Raw genomic sequence first — 16,848 nt, 5'->3', positions numbered from 1 at the left:
CACTCATTTAGAAACATATCCCCAGCCACACTACACAGAGAAGCCCAGTAAGTAAGCACTAATCTGAACCACAGTGAGTTTTACCTGTCTACACATAGTGGTCTGGGACAGTCCATAAGAATAAGCAGGCCAACAGGCATTGAAAAAAGTGCACAGGAAGCACCACTTTAGCTAGTAAGTCTCCTGCAGACTCAAGGAGAAGAATGACTGATGGCTGAGTCCTCCACCAAGCAATGTCACAGCTTGGCCAAGAAGCTAGCAGGCCCTTCAGTCAGCATAGAGTTGCTCTCTGACCTACATCACAGCAAAAATGCTCCAAATCAAAACTCCTCATTTCTCATCCTAAGAAATTAGTTAAGGTCACAGAACGATCTCCATCTTGTAAACATAGTTTAGAAATCTGTAGACAAGTCAGACTGCCAACCAGAAAGGGCTCATGAAGCTATACAATTTTAAAAATAACAATTCAAAAAATAACATGTTGTTTCAAAAATAAAGTTTCTTTAAGTTTCACATCGTATTTCTCTACTACACAAGCAATATACCAATGACAAACATGGTATCAAATAGGCAAGGAAGGCCCAGGTAGGCTCAGGGTTTTACAACCTACCACAAGTTCTGCACCTGACATGTAAGCAACTTCCCACTCCTAGGGTTTAAATCAAACCTGGGTTCTTCTGGCTTCTCCATTCTCTATTTGGATTCACATTAGAAAGGACTACAAGACAAGGGTTCAAGTGTTGGTGGTTTATCTGGGAAGTGACCCCAGGATTCACTAGAAGGAAGCTGGTGAATTAAGACGAAGAAGGGAAGAGAGCCAAGAGGAAGAACGGTAAGAAGAGGAGAGAAGTATCAAGCCCATTGCCACTCTGGGCACCTAGAGCTTAATTCTTCCACAGAAGTCTGGTAGACAAGGTAGGACACAAACTCTAGAACTAGACTCCCTGAGCCACTAGGGCAAGATAGCTGTAATACCCAACCCCCAGCACCCAGCAGCCTTTGGTCAGAGAACTGCCCGGCCCACTAGCAGGCCCCTAGACTCAAGGCTAGAGAAGAGCCACAGGTGCTAAGAGCTAGAAAACTAGCCAGGAAGAGTCAAAGGTACAACACCAGGAATACAGGAGGAAACCCACTCATCTCTTACATTGCTTGGGGGAAATTACTTACCTTTTCCTCCCAGATTCTGCAATGATGTGCTTAGGACAAGTGTCTTCCTCATAAAGTTGATTCTAAGATTAAACGAGGTTGTACATGTAGGACATTAGCTCATTCTTAGTGTGTAGTAACTCAGTACATGCACATTGCTTATTATCAATATTCTTTATGAGTTTCCTCCTTTTGGAGAGTGGGGATGGGATAAAAGAACAAACACAGACAAAAAGGATGCTTTGGAGTAGCGCATCACTACTTCTCCAGGGTAAGCCACAAAAGTGCCTGAAACGAAAGTTCTAGAAAGACATTCAATGGAGCTTACATCCCCAAATGGTCATTATGCAAATGCCCAACTGCTCCAGTATCTAATGCCAGCTAAAAACCCCAAAAGAAACTGAAGCTAGATGGAGGTATCTCCCTGATACCTTCCAGCTCCATCACTTTATTTTATAAAAGGATCTCATTTCTGACCCAGATGGAGAATGAGAGTTGAAAACAGGCAGCCAGCCAACACTGCTTGGGCAATCTCCTTTCTGAGAGAAGAAAGCTGCCAAACAAACCCCCTTGTCTTGGTGCCTCTGGGCAGGGCGACCCCAGAGGCAGGGGCTGGACCATGGGGCAATTCCAGCAAGCACTGAAGTACCATACAAATGACCTCATTTAGGATGTGCCTTTAAAAAACCGGTCTCTTCTCTCAGAAACTTTTTATGCACATGAACATATTAAAAGTTTTGAAGTCTAAAAAAAAAAGTTTTGAAGTCTAAAAAAAAGTTTTGAAGTCTAAGAATTCTGTCTAACACAGCGCATTAGTCCCATGGTATATTTGGGTGATCAGTTCCAAGACACACACCCCCTCAGATACCAAAATTTGTAAATTCTATAGTCCCTACATAAAAGAATGTAGTACTTGCATATAACCTAGGCATATCTACCATGTACTAAATAACCCATAGATTACTTACATTTCCTAATACAATGTTAAGTTGTGGGTAAGTAGTTGTGACATTACATTGCTTAGCAAATAGTGACAAAAAAGAAATCTGCACACATCCAGTACAATCACAATCTTTTTCAAATGATTTCAATCTGCAGTTGAATCCACAGATGCAAAACCTGCAGATACAGAAGGCCAGCTGCATTTCTTAAATTTATCTGACACAGACCATATGTGTATCTGTGAAACATTGATTAAGGGCCCTCCCAGGAACACACTTACTGGGAGAATCTCAGGGGAGCCAGGACCAGAGCCAGTCTTAACTATCTCTGCAGCTCCTGGGCCTAACATAGTGCCTGGAATACAGTAGGCACTAAACAGTGGATGGTCATAAGAATGAATGGAGAGAAAGTGGAAAGAATGACTTTACGATGGTTTCCAAATCTGTAAAGTGATATAGTACCAGCAGTGCCAGCGACAGCTCTGTCTGTTTCTAAGGCACGCATTTTAAACTGCAGCAGGAGGGTTTTGGAAGCCCTGCTCAGAGTTTGGGATTACAACCCACCAAAATAAGCTTCCAAGCTGAGCTGCGTGGCTTCCTTTTGTGGAGGTGTTGGTCTAGCACTTCAGCACAGCCTAGAGCCTGCGTGCACGCATCCACCCACTCCACCATTCATTCGTTTGTTCATTCAAATCTTCACTAAGTACCTACTATGTGCTGAGTGCATTTGAACATGAGGCCCTGGAGCCCTCTGTACCCCTTCCAAAAGCACAGTGAGATATCCGTAAGCTCTGTGGTAAAGCCCAGGAGGCCCCAAGGGGGGGGGGGCAAATGACCTTGAAAAAGCAATGTCATTCAGGAGGCTCAGAACCAAAAGCAGCAGCTCATAAACCCCCACCCCCCAGCAAGAGGTAGTTGGGAGGCGAAGGGGAGTTATTATAATTTCACCCTGACACATGGCCTAAAGAACAAAGCCTCAACTGTGTCCTTATGCTTTGTTTGCCTCCCCTTCTCTTGTGACTATATCATCCCATTGTTCCCAGAGGCATCCCTGCCCCCACGTCCAACTCTTTCCCCTCACCATACTCATAGCTCCAAACTGGTGGCTTTCTCAAAGTCCTGTTTTCCCTCCTTCAAACCATCTTCTAGTTCCCTAGTTCCTCCCAATCTCCTGCCCTGATGCTGCACTTCTGACCTCCTCTTCCACTGTCTATACCAGCTATTCCTAGAATAGCCTCAATGCTTTTCAAAGCCATTCACCAGAGAAATGAGTGGACCAAGAAGCAAACCTAGGTTTTTCCTACTACTTCCCTTCATCCAATCAGATTGGGATCTCAAAGCAGCTTGTGTTGCCTCTGAAGGGAAGTGGGAACAGGAAGGGTGCAGGAGGTATGTATGAATACAGAATGGACGTCCAGGGCTGAGTACCTTGACCATCCTGTTTCACTGGTGCCACCATCCAGACCCTTCCACAACCTGGACACCACCACTCAGTGAGTCTTGCTCTACAGGGATGCAGAAATCTTGCTTCTTTAAACAGGGGCTGAGGGCGATGAAGGTGATTTATATCCCTCATTGGTCTATCATGATTAAAGGTTTGATCTCCAAAGTTGTACTACTGGCAGGCAGTGGAACCTCTGGGAAGCGAGACCTAATGGTAGGTCCTTAGGTTATTGTGGGTGTGAGATATTTCTTCTGTGATCTCTTAAGAAATCTTCTGCGCCAGGCACCGGTGGCTCACACCTGTAATCCTAACTACTCAGAAGGATGAGATCTGAGGATTGAGGATTTGCAGTTCAAAGCCAGCCTGGGCAGGAAAGTCCATGAGACTCTTTTTTTGTTTTTCCCGGCCAGTTGTGGGGCCTGAACTCAGCCTGGGCGCTGTCCCTCAGCTCTTCAGCTGAAGGCTAGAGCTCTACCACTTGAGCCACAATGTCACTTCCAGCTTTTTCTGCTTATGTGGTGCTAAGGAACCGAACCCAGGACTTCATGCATGCAAGGCAAAAACTCTACCACTAAGCCACCTTCCTAGCCCCTCCATGAGACTCTTACCTCCAGAAAACCAGAAGTGGCACTGTGGCTCAAGTGGTAGAGTGCCAGCCTTGAGCTGAAGAGCTGAGGGACAGTGCCCAGGCCCAGAGCCCCAGGACCAACCAAAAAAAATTTTTTTTACGAGTTCTTCTGCAACTTCTTGGTAGTTTCCACAAGAAGGTTGTTATAAAAGTCTGAGTTTGGCTACATCCCCAGCTCTCTCTGCCCTGGCTACTTGGGTATACACTAGGCTTCTGCCATCGCTACCTTTACCAAAACAGAACCACTCTAAGTGCTGTGCTCTTGAACCAAAATTGTACATTAACTTCTTTTCTTTATAAAGATAGCTTCCTCAGGATTTTGCATTGGTGATGAAAGCGGACTAAAACTCTGAGAAGAGTATGATGAGAAGATACCTCAGAGGCCTTTAAAAAGAGCAGCCATCTGTTACCAGACATTGAACCACCATCTCCCAGGGTAGAGTGTGACCTAAGTACTCATCTTCTCCCCAAACCTAAGAGTTAGTTGCTCATCAAAACCAGTGAAGAGCTTCAAATACAAGATTTAAGCTGTTTAAAAAAGTAGATTCAGGCTGGGGTGTGTGGCTCAGTGGCTATACACATACTTAGCATGCTCAAGGACCCCAGTATAAAAAACTGAAAAAAAAATCCATCCCTGAACCCCAGCCTGGACTTTTGAAAGCTGCACTTTCCAGTGGGACCTAGAAATCTGCATTTTTAAAAAAAGTTCCTTAGGGATTATGATGAGCCAAGGTTAGGATTCAAGGATTCACTGGCCCACACAGGCAATTTCCTCCTCAATAAGCTTGGCAGACAGCTGTCTGGTCTCTACTTAAACACATTCACGGACAGAGAGCATCTATCCTCAATGGCTAGAAAAGGACTTCCTACCTAGAGCTGAAATCTGTCCACCTTCTCTACCCATTTGCCCTTGGAAGTAACCAAAACTAAGTCAACCCTTCTTACAGGATGTCCTACAAAAGAGATCCCAGGAGTAACACCGTGCCTAGCTCACTGTCTGTTATAGTCCACTCTTCTCCCCGCTTAGTATCTTGTTCTAACAAACGTTCTCTCAGAACTCAAAGTTTCTAGTCCTCTAGCTGAACTAGTGAATTTTAGAATCAAATGTCATATTTCAGATGAGTTTTCAATCTGTGAACTGGATCTGCCTTTAAATAGGACCAAGATTCCTGTCCACTTTTTCTAACAGTAAAAAAAAAACCCAAAACACAGGTTTACCTTGCTCATTTTCAGTTAACTAGAAACCCCTAGATCTTGTTCACAAGGTTGTAACAAGATTTTCTTGCTAAGGATTTTCTTTAGCAAGAAAAGAATTAATTTTCTTAATTACCTATATTACTATATTGTCTTGATGGGGAAATGTGTATATTACAGAGAGAGAGAGAGAGAGAGCTTTCCACAAGCCAGCTAGTCCCATCTGCATGGATGACAGAAAAGAATATGCTAGAATATCACTTATATAACTGTACCTGAAGGATTTATAGGGGCAGGCATGTTGTGGTTCCCAGAGCAAACTTTCCATTCCCAACGCAGGCTCTGCTCCTGAGAAGTTAAACAATGACATGCTGGACCCATCGTAAGACAAATTAACTTAGCTGAGGTAGCACGGACAGCAAGTCACTGGCAGAGACAACCAAGGAAGGCTCCCTCCTGAGGACCCCTGCTCCATTCCCACTTCCACCTTTGGCTAGGACCACGGTGGTAGTTCCATCAATTCATACATCTCAATAGAAAAGACGATCTGGCCCGAGCCCAGATCACAGCCACATTCTGCAGCCAATCTGCAATCTCTGACACAGGGACTCATGGCTGAGGCCTGTCTGTCTGAAGAGGAAAGCTTGTATCCAAACCTTTCGCTCTGATTTTTAAAACGCTTATGTGAAGCTGGGAAGGTTGCTATGCTGAGGCTTAATACATCATGTGTTCTCTCCATGAACAAACATGAACATGCTGTTCTGTGTTCTATAGTATACAGACCTCATGCTCTCATTTACAGATCAAACTTGAACTAAGTTATCAACAATGTACATTCTTACAAATAACATGGCTGTGCATGCTGTTCCTTGGCTGGGTCTCCATCATTCCTGAGGTCCTCCCTACATGAATCAGGACTCTCCTGATATCTAACAGATGACCCCCTATCCAGAAGCCCCACTCAAACCTTTATCAGGGGCCACTCTGTTCCCTTCCAAGCCTCCTCTCCAGCTCCCTGGAGAGGGAGCAATATAATCAAAGACAATTAGCAAATTCAACTGGCTAATACAATTAGCCTAGAGGCAAGGCCAGCAGACCCTCCTCTGTTCCAAATTCAAAGCCAATCTCCAATCCAGCCTGCTGCTGCCACTGCAGTTTACTTGTAGCCTGATTTCTCCTCGGCAGAATGCAGGTGATAGAAAAGTAATTGGTGGCAGACAATGCCTGGCCTTTGTTGTGAAGCTCTCTTCCTCCACAAGCCAGCAGTGCACCTGGGGCAACCACAGCGACCTACAAGAAGGCCTATGGGCCAGGTTCCAGAGCAAGGACGCAGCTCTTCAGTGGGGCTCACTGGGCTGCTGAGCAGGTGGGCATCAGTAAAGAAGAGGGAATTCCACAGGGTCAGAGGAGCTGACTACTCAAACCCAGCCCCAGTGTTACCATGGAAAGGGGAGGGAGTGCAACCCAGGGTACATCCTGGAGGAGCTAGAGGTCAAGGTAAAAGGGGCAATCAAATCAGAAAGGCAGCCACGGGAAACCAGCTACCAGCCAAGAACAAATGGGACAAGTTTGCTTGTGAATCTTTCAAAGTTAACACAACAGCTTGCCAGCCATTCCCTTCACTGGGCCAAACTGCTCCCAGACAGACGGACTAAAATGCGTGCATGCTCACACACATGCTCCTATCCCTGGGCAGCTACAGAGCTTGATTCCCAGACCATATCCCTACCCCCATCCATCCTTTGCCTCTACTCAACAGACACTCACACGTGCTCAGTCACAGAACAGCACCCACACAGTGCCAGTGCCATTCTGATGGCTGGAACAACTGTGACAGTTGTGGGTTCAAACAGGCACATAAGAAGAAATGCAGGAAATTACTGTGTTTCTCCCAAAGGGATGGGAGGGAAGAAGGAGGTAAAGAGCTGAAAGAAGATAGACTAGGGAGGGGCCATCCCTCACAGCAAGCTCCCAGAGACCTAGATGGAATCAGAATCCTCCCCTCCGGAAGCCAGAGAGGCATGTTTAATGTGGTTGAGTAAAAATATTACCCCACATTTGAACAGAACTGTCTATTTTTCAAAGAGTTCTTCTATGCATTATCATGTCCTAGGGTATTACTGGATGGAGGAGGTGACAATCTCCTTGAGATCAAATGACCACTTCACCACCACATGACTTAAAGACATGGTCTCCAAAATAATCTTTAACTGCTAAGCATGGGTACTAGTTGTGGGAGCCTGCTTGTTTGTGTGTGAGTGCTCACAGAGGCTTTATGAAGCAGAGTGGGATACAGTCAAACAAAAATGAGGTTGCCGTGGAAACAGGCTCCAGCATCATTGCAGCCTATTAACACAAGTGAGGAATGTGTTTGGCAGATGCTCGAGTGTTATTTATGGTATGGGTGTAGCAGAGGGACTTCTAACAGGCAAAGGAAAAGGGGAAAAACACCCCTGTGACGCTCCTACTGTATCCTTGTAAGAGATGAGGAGACAACAGCGGGACAAGGGCACAGAGAAGGATGAGAGGCCAGGTATGGGGAGCAAGAGAAGGAAAAACAGAACAAACAGGAAGACCAAGGAAAGGAGAGATGGACTGACAGAACAGAGATCCAGATGGGAATGGCAGAAAAAGGAAATAAGAAAGGAAAGGTGCAGACAGAGAGAGAGAATGGGCAGAAGTGAGATAGGACAGATTCCTAGGGGAAGGGAAGAGCTACAGAGAAGGGCCCACAAGGGCCACCACACTTTGCCTTTTGTCTCTTGAGTAAAAATCAACCTCCTAAAAAATCAAATGCTAGCCAGCTGTCAGTAGCTCTAGCTACTTAAGAAGCCTGAGCCTTGGACGATCACATTTTAAAGCCAGCCTGCATAGAAAAACCCATGAGAATTCATCTCCAATAACCATCAAAAAACCAGACTAGAGGAATGGCTCAGGTGGGAGAGTGTCAGCTCCCATACTGGCTCCAAAAAGAAAAAAAATAAAAGAAAGCTAAAATGATACTTCTGCTGAAGCCAAGGACAGAGCCCAAGCACCAAAGGGCTGGGAAAGAATAAAATGCTCTTGTCAGATGATGTTGAGGTCCTGGGATACAGAGTTGAGAGGGACAGCCTTGCAGGAGAAGTGAAGAAATGCACAGATAGTTTATCAAGGGCCTATTATATGTTTGAGGTACTGTGGAGAGGGAGTTTTTAAACCCCAACACTAGAAATGGTTCACCGTTACCTCTTTCCCTGGACATGTGTCTTCATCAAAGAAGAATAAGTAAGCCTCTAACCCAAGCCACCCCCAAACACTTATACACTGAGGTAACCTGAGGCAGAGTTTAATGCCGGACGGTTCCACTAATATTTGCCTGCAATCCAGCATAGTTTGCTCAAGAAAAACAAATTTTATGGCATGCATAATCAGAAAGGTAAATCAAGTACAAACAAAAAAGATACAGTTTTCTCTGAAGCCAAATAGAAGAATGTTTGCATTCCCTTGTCTTAGACCACTCATAACAAACTCTGCTATACTCAGATCAAGAAAAGTTAAGTAAAAATCCACCCAAAATTCTGCAGCTAGGTTACAGTCTAAAGACCACAGTGGGCAAAGAAACCTGGGGTGGAACCTGATGGGGGTAGAAAGAGAAAAGGAGAGGGGTTTTCCTGGAGCCAGGAGGGAAGTCTGTCAGACATACATTGCATTGGCATTTTCACACTGAGATGGGGCTGCTCCAGCTTCTGCACCCTGTTTCTGAGATCTGGTCCCAATTTCTTCAGATCATACATCCAGGATAACCTAGGGCTGTAATCAGGCTTCATGTCCTATAAGTCTGGCTCAGAAAGCATCTTGAACTCTCCTGTAAATCCCCACTGCTCCATGTAAATGGCATGTTATTCTGCCTATAGAAAACTATACTTACCAAAGGCAGGAACACAACTCAGATATATTAACACCCATCAGAAAGCATGCGTGTTTAGGTTGAGAACTGCAACCTTTTTAAGCACTCCGTAGTAGTAACTTTTTAAACCAACACCTCCCAAAAGAGTTCTCTCCTGGTCAAAGCTGATCTCTAAGGATTTTTATTTCCTTCTGATCCTAGATCAGGAAAACTCTTTTGTCTTGCCAGTCCTGGGGCTTGAACTCAGGGCCTGGACACTATCCCTGAGCTTCTTTTGCTCAAGGCTAGCACTCTACCACCTGAGCCACAGTAGCTTTTTCTGCTATTGTGGTACTGAGGAATCCAACCTAGGCCTTCATGCATGCTAGGGAAGCACCTTACCACTGAGCCACTTTCCCAGCCTCTCAGGAAAACTTTTTAACACCACCTAAGAACACCACCTACTCTATTAATTGGACCCTAATCCAACTAGCAAGTACTCATTAAATTGCTACTAAGTATTCTTCACTATGCAAGAAAACTTACAGGAAAGCATGGAGAAGAAGAAACATACTTGGGAATCTCTGCAAAGGAGACTACACTAAATCTGGAAAACCAAAGGACACTGGAGGAAAAAAAAAAGTGCTTCAGACTATGGATCTGATTCCACTGTTGCTCACATAGAAGGAAAAGCCGGTGTGGAAGACCAGATGGTTCCTTGCAGTAGGTGAGTCTGGGAACTGAGGATGTTAGGGAACATCAGCATAATTAACCCTCTCCTTCTCCAGAAACAGAACTCATGGGCCATAGCCCAGAGAGGTGGCATAATCTCTCCCTTCTTCCCTGCCAGAGAGCACCCCACAGTTCAGCAAGAGCCCAGTGCTCTGTAGCTCATACCAATGATATTCCTATAGGAAAGTTATGTGTCTAAGAAACCAGAGAATACCCCCAAAAGAGTTCAGTATTCAAAAGATCAAAGTCTGAGGAAGAAGGTAGAAGTAGGGAGGAGGAAGAAAATAATAGCAATGGGCCCCTGTTAGGAAGTTCCACGAGAAGAAACAGATGACAGGAGGGAGGGAGGAGTATGCAGAGGGGTCTGAAGTCACGTACCAGTGTCTCACTTGACTCTCTCCAAGGGAAGAGCATGCAAACAACCATGTTCAGTGGGACAGAAACAGAGGATTAAGGGAAAGTGTGGACGTCAGAGGGTCTTTTTCACCCTACCGCCATAATGGCTAGCAGGAATCTCTTCCAGAAGCCTGGAATTGCCTATTACCTAGGCAGAAGTTTTACATTTTACAGTTCAAGGCTCACTCAAATCCTAGCAGGGATTAAAAAACCCCTACCCTCAGTCAACAACCAGGAACACCTATTGAAAGGGCTAATGTTCTCCCCACCAGCTTTCTGTTCAAACCAGAAAGGAGACTGTGACACACACTTCTCAGTGCTCTTTCCCACCTTAGTTCACAGAAACTTCAGGCACTTGAGCAAACCAAACTTGTTGATCCTCTGTCAAGTTCAAGAATCTCTCTAACTGCCAAATCCCTGGCATAAGTAGTAGGGCTACCATCTCCTCCTTCAGATTGGTCACAAGATGCTCCGGGGATGCTTCCCCAACCCTCTATCCAGGTGTAGGCTAACAGAAAACCTACAGCGACACTCAGTATAGGGTGGGCACTAGAGAATTCAGCCACTTCTATGACTAGCCTCTGTATACAGGGACAGAAGCTCAGGGAGAGATTGGGACTTCCCTCTCACTTTCTCCTTCCTTACTGATTCAGGGCAATGATGACAGGTTTTGAATTCATCATCTACCCAGCCAGGAACATTACAAATAACACAAGACCATTGTTTTATAAATAAGATGCTAGGTGTCAAAGTGGGCTCTCCTTCTGTGGAGTCAGGTGCCTACCCCTTGTCCACCCCCACAATCCAGTCCCAGTGGCCATCTGGGCCCCTACCTGCTTGAGCAGAAACTGGTCCTGGGCATTGGTGTGTAGGGCGATGGCCAGGTGGAGAGCAGACAGCAGCACCCCGCTGAGCACCGCAGCCCGCATGCGCACAGGCAGCAGCGTGTAGATGGTGTAGATGAAGAACACCGTCCACCAGATGCCCTCCGAGGCGCTGCGCGGTTGGGGCAGCAACAGGCCCACCACCTGGACGGCCAGCACCACGGCGATGAGCGCATAGCAGGCCAAGCCCATGTGGTCCTGGTGGAAGGCCGCGCGGTTGCAGAGCACAGCCATGATGAGGATCACACCCACGGCGGCTGCCAGCACGGCCAGGTAGGGCAACTGGAGTGGAGGCCGCGCCGCGTGGAAGGCCAGCATGACCAGGCACACGAGCACCAGCACAGCCATGAGCATGGTGAGGCTGCTCTGGTTCAGGCGGAAGAAGTAGCGCTGATACAGCCTCTCCAGCTTGTCCGACGGGAACTTCTTGGAACGGAACACCTGCAGTATGGCCAGGCAGCAGGCACCCAGCGACAGCACTGCGCCAGGCCCCGAGCCTGAGCCTGCCGAATTGCCGCCATCCCTGGACCCTTCGCCGCCCTCGACGGCGGCGCCGGCCTCCAGCTCGTCGGCCGCGCGGCCCTTGCCCCGCCGCTCCTCCAGGCCCAGCTCCACCGAGCGGGGGCGCACCTCCGTCCCGCCCGCCGCGGCCGCGGCCGCCGCGGAGCCGCCGCCGCCGCCGCCGCCCGCAGGGGGCGCCCGGGTGCTGCCCCCGCCGGCCGCGCCCCGCCGCTGCCGCCGGCTGCCGCGTCCGCAGTCGTCGCCACCGCGCTCCTGCCAGGCTGACTTAGAGCGGAAGCTGAAACCGAAGCCCCCCGCCAGGGGATCGTCGCCGCTCAGCGGAGGATCGTCGTCGTCGTCGCCGCGCCAGCGGCTGGCCAGGCGCTGCTGCTGTTGCGGGGTCACCGCCCCCCCGGTTCTCTTGGTGGAGCCGCGCGTGGAGCCCCCGGGGGTATGGGGATAGCCATTGGCGCGGGAATCGGCCTCCCCCCACGCCGAACGGTGCTCCGGGCCTCCCCGGGACGTCGGCGCCGCTGTCTGCGCCGCGTAGCCCGGGGGGCTCACGCTTTGGGAGCCGGACATTCCCCCCTCGGCCTCGTCGTCTTCCTCCTCCTCCCCCGGGGGCCGGGCCGGGGGTCTCCAAGGAGAGGGTGGACGGCCGAGCAGGGGGACCAGGCTGGGGTCACACGTCGAGGGAGGCCCGGGGCCCTGCGCAGTAGCGGGGCATCTTGGCACCCCCGTCCTGAGCGGTGGAGGGCAGCGGGAAGGTGAGCGGGGAGACCCGGGTAGCCCCGAGGTGAGAAGAAGAAGTCGCTGGGGATCCGCGTGTGGAGTCCCAGGTCCGAGGAGGAGTTGGCTCGGAGAGCGGGCAGCGGGGGCCGCTCCGGCTGCGGCGCCGCGCGCACCGAGGCGTCCCGACTCTTGGTTCGCGTGGAGCCCGACGAGGGCCGGAGTTGCGGACGAGGCGGGACGGAGAGGTGTCCTTGCGGGCGGCGGCTTCCCGGAGCCGGCAGTGTTGGGGCGCGGCGCGCTGGTAGATTCTGCCTAAGCGGCGCGCGGCGGCTCTCGGGGCGAGGTGGTGGCGAGGGCGGCTCGGCAGGGGTCCGGGCGCGGAGACGCAGCGGGTGCCCTTTCCTCGAGGCGGACTGGGAGCGACTGAGAGGTGCGGGCGCCAGCCAGCATTATTTTCTTCCGAGGGGTGGGGAGGTGGGATGGGGGGGTGGAGAGGACGGGGGAGGGGGCGGCGGGCGGAGCAACCGCTCCGGAGCCCCGGGGGGGGAGGGTCCTGGAGCTCGGGGGGGCCGCTTCCCGCATCCCCCACCTCGCGCTCGGGGAGAGGGAGCGTGGCCCCACCGCGAGCGGAGCCGAGCCTCCGGCGCGTCCTCGCAGGGGGCGGGGGCGAGGGCGAGGACCGGCTCCTGCGGTGCGGCCCTTCGCCTCTCGCCTCCCCCCTATCCCCCAAACCCAGCGGGGCTGGCCCGCAGCCGCCGGTCCACAGGGCTGTCGTGCTGGCTGCCCAAGCCCAGGCTCCTCGCCGCCGCCCGCGGGCCCACCGCGGCCGGGCGCACCACGACTAGGCGGAGGGCGGAATCCGGCGCAGCGCCGCCGCCGTTCTGCCCCAACGCAGGCGGGCTTCTCCCGGGGGCCGCGGCATCCAGAGATGAAGGGCCGGGGCTCAAAAACAACCAGCCGAGAGGGTCCCGCCAAAGAGCCGCCGCGCTCCGGGGGCGCTCCGGAGGAGCCCGCAGGAGCCCGGCTCGGGGCGCGCCATGCACGCCTCCGGCCCTGCGCTGCTCCGGCCGCTCGCGCCGCTCCTCCCTTCTCGCCCGCCGCCGCCGCCGCCGCCGCCGCCGGAGCGCCCTCCGCATCCCCTCCTCCCGCCGCCTCCCCGCCCCCCGCGCCGCTCGGGCCTCGGCTCACAGCGGCGCGCGGCCGCCTCCGCCCTCGGCTGGGCCCCAGCCCCAGCCTTGGCGCTCCGCGGGCATCCTCGGGCCTAGGCCCGGGGAGCCGCGGGGACCCCCAGCTTCCCCTCCCTCACCTGAAATGTTCACTGCGCCCCCGCCCTCGTTCCCTGGCTGCCTGGCGCCTGGAACCGAGACTCGCGCGGTTTGCCGGACCCCAGTGGCGTGCGTTCCGTCCCCGCCCCCGGCTGGGGTTCGTGCACCCCCAAACCTACCTCCCCTAATTTGTGTCCCCTCTTATCCACACCCCTTCTCCCCCCCCCACCCCATTCAACCTAACTTCGGCCCCGGCGCTGCGCCCCCTTCCCTAGCCTGGCTCGATTGGCCGCTTCCCGAACTGTCAGGCTGGAGTCCGGTGCTCTTATTGGGCGATTCTCTGGCCGGGCGACCGTGCCAAAGGAGGGCGCGCCGGGTGGGGGGCGTCCGGGCAGCGACTGTGTCTAGCAGCCAGAGCCGGGAGTCCCAGGAGAGGCCCCAAAGCCAGACCGGGAAATGGACCCGGGAAATGCCGACACCGAGGATCTCTGAGGCGCTGGAGGACAGCAAGGAAAAGATGGAGATGCAGTGGGTGAGGCCGATGCAGCCAGGGCGGGGCGGACAAGACCACTTCGGTGGGTAGTTACCGAGCGAGAGCCCCATCGGGAGCGCTGGGGGCGCTGGGCGTTTGGGGGAAGGTCTCTGTCTATTCTTACGTTTTCACGTTGTGTTTGGCTCCCAATAACCCTGTTTCTGTGACAGGGAACAAGGTCTGTGTGGTTGTTATAGAGGCGGAAACGGAGGCTCTAAGAAGTTAACCAACTTGTCATAGGTCACTCAGGTCACCTAACTTGAACCCAAGGTCTTTCTTCAACGGCCTCCAAACCCAACAAGCTGTTCGCAGGAAGGATGCCAACCCTAGCAAGGTGTCAGAGTGGAGAAGAAGTGAGAATGACTTTATTAAGGCAAAGAAAACCTAAACTTCTGGAATGATATATCTGATAAGCAATCCTGCGGGCGGTCTGACCACACCCAGGGAGGGGAGTGACAGCCTTTGCTTTACCCCCTTCATCCTCCAACCTCTGACAGGGAGTCCGAAGGTCTGAGGGAGCTGCTTTCTTTCTGCTGGTCATCTCTTTGCCAACTGGAAGACAGACCTTGCCAGGGCTACAGATTGGGAGGAGAAAAATTCCAAGAGATCTGAGTAAACTAACCCTTGAGTAATCCGCGATTACCTAAATTGAAAAAAGCAACATATACTTAGTCAACAAAGTCTTCAACACCCCCAGTATGTGAAACTCTGTGCTGAGTGCTCTCAGGAAAGAGAGATGACCAACCTGGCCCAGGAGTTTTTTAGGGAAGCTGAGCTGGCCTTTATCTGCAGGTCAGCCAGGTTCATTGTTCACGGAAACCTCAGGGCATGTCCAGTGTTGCAATAGGCAGCATCACGTCTTACTGTGAGCCCCCAAAAGACTGGAGGTCGCATCCAGGTCTAGCAGGGAAGGATCAGGAAAAAGAAAGGGAAGATGAACTAATTGCTGTTAACTAGTGTGCACTGTAAGTAAATGGTTCAGTGACAGTGCCAACAGGCAACACTTTCACAGATTTAATTTAGAAATCTTAATTGGCTTTTATTTGTGATTCAAGAACCTTTATAGAAGGTTCTATAAAATAGATTGATCCAATGAGTTGAGCAGGGGAGTTTAACTTTATAGACAGAAAAGGTCTGAAGAAGCAGAAACATAAGAACAAAGAGTATATAGGTTGTTCCAAAGGTGCTTTCCCTGGTAATGGGCAAATCAGAAGAGACTTCCATATCTTGCCAGCTAGTGCTGCTCTATTTTGGCAGATCGACTCCTTTGTGTTCTCTCCCATCCCATCCCCCAGTTTCTTGCAACTTAGTTCAGCTTGATGGCCTGGGACTTCACACATGATCATGAGCAACTCCATTTTGATTAGATCTGTTGGGACAAGTATAGGAATTTGATCCAAAGCAGTGGTCTCTTTTAAATTCTATTTACTTCACATAATCATTTGAAGAAAGTGTTACTTGCTTCTGAATAAGGAAACCAAGGCTGAGAGAATGAAATTTGTACAAGGCCTGCTGCTCACAGCAGTGTGTCTTGCTTTCTATCATGCAGCCAGGTAGCAAACACAATATGGAGAGACACTCAGGACACAGAGCCAGACAGCCAGAAGTATGAATGGTAGTGATTAAAGGGTCCACCCTGATCCTCTTCTCATTTCCTGAGCTCCTCTTATTACTTTTAATTTTATTTAATTTTTAAAAATTCATCCTACAACAAAAGCCGTATGTGGTGTTTCTGATTGATGTAAGAAAAATTTTTTAAAAAGGAAAGCAAGTTCATTATCCTACCTTCTAGAAAAAGAACAGTATGCCGTGCACTGGTGTAATCTAGCTACTCAGAAGGCTGAGATCTGAGGATTGTGGTTCAAAGCCAACCCGGGCAGGAGAGTCTATGAGACTCTTATCTCCAATTAACCACCAGAAAACCAGAAGTGCCACTGTGGCTCAAGAGGTAGAGTGCTATCCTTGAGCTGAAGAGCTGAGGGACAGGGCCCAGGCCCTGAGTTCAAGCCCCATGACCGACAAAATAAAAAAAAAAAAAAAAAGAACACTATTAAGGTCTTAATTTTTTCTTAACCAGGAGTTTTGTTACATACATTTTAGAGTCTACCTTTTTCTACTTAACAAATATTTTTACTGGGTGTTTTTTAAAATCAATAAAAGCATTATTTACTTAAGGTGGTATTGGGGTTTGAAGTCAAGTTCTTCTGCTTGTTAAGCAGTCTCTCTACCACTTGAGCTATTCCCACTACCCTTTTTACTTCAGTTATTTTTGTAATAGGGTCTCAAGTGTATACCAGGGAAGGCCTAGATGCTTTCTATATAGCTGGGATACCAGGCACATAACACTCAGCTTTATAGTGTTTAAAATGGGGTCTAAAGAACTTTTTGCTCCCTGAGCTGGCCTCAAACTATGATCCTCTTCATCTCTACCTTCCAAATAGCTAGGGTTACAGACCTGAGTCACCTTGCCCAGCCATTTTATTTTACTTTTGAGACTAAGACTAAGCCTTACTCTGTAGTCCAGGCTGGCACTGAATTCATGATTCATTTGCCTCAGTGTGCTGAATGCCGGCATTACACATGTGCAC

At 50.1% G+C, this 16,848-nt stretch overlaps 1 protein-coding gene across 2 annotated transcripts in view; it reads right to left on the bottom strand.

Moving 5' to 3' along the window:
* The window catches only part of Adcy5 (adenylate cyclase 5), a 176,260-nt gene extending 163,237 nt beyond the window's left edge, over nucleotides 1–13,023 (bottom strand). For both annotated transcript variants that reach the window (XM_070030054.1, XM_070030053.1), the window contains exon 1: nucleotides 11,180–13,023. In XM_070030054.1, coding sequence (XP_069886155.1) covers nucleotides 11,180–12,313 — 1,134 coding nt within the window. In that variant the 5' untranslated portion in view covers nucleotides 12,314–13,023. The remainder of the gene's footprint in view (nucleotides 1–11,179) is intronic.
* Between the last annotated feature and the right edge of the window lie 3,825 nt (nucleotides 13,024–16,848).

Source organism: Dipodomys merriami, unplaced genomic scaffold, assembly GCF_024711535.1.
Source record: "Dipodomys merriami isolate MVZ:Mamm:240054 unplaced genomic scaffold, mDipMer1.0.p SCAF_2, whole genome shotgun sequence".
Classification (NCBI taxonomy): Eukaryota; Metazoa; Chordata; class Mammalia; order Rodentia; family Heteromyidae; genus Dipodomys; species Dipodomys merriami.
The sequence above is the reverse complement of the archived record's forward strand: the minus strand, read 5'-3'. Positions and strand labels throughout refer to the sequence as shown.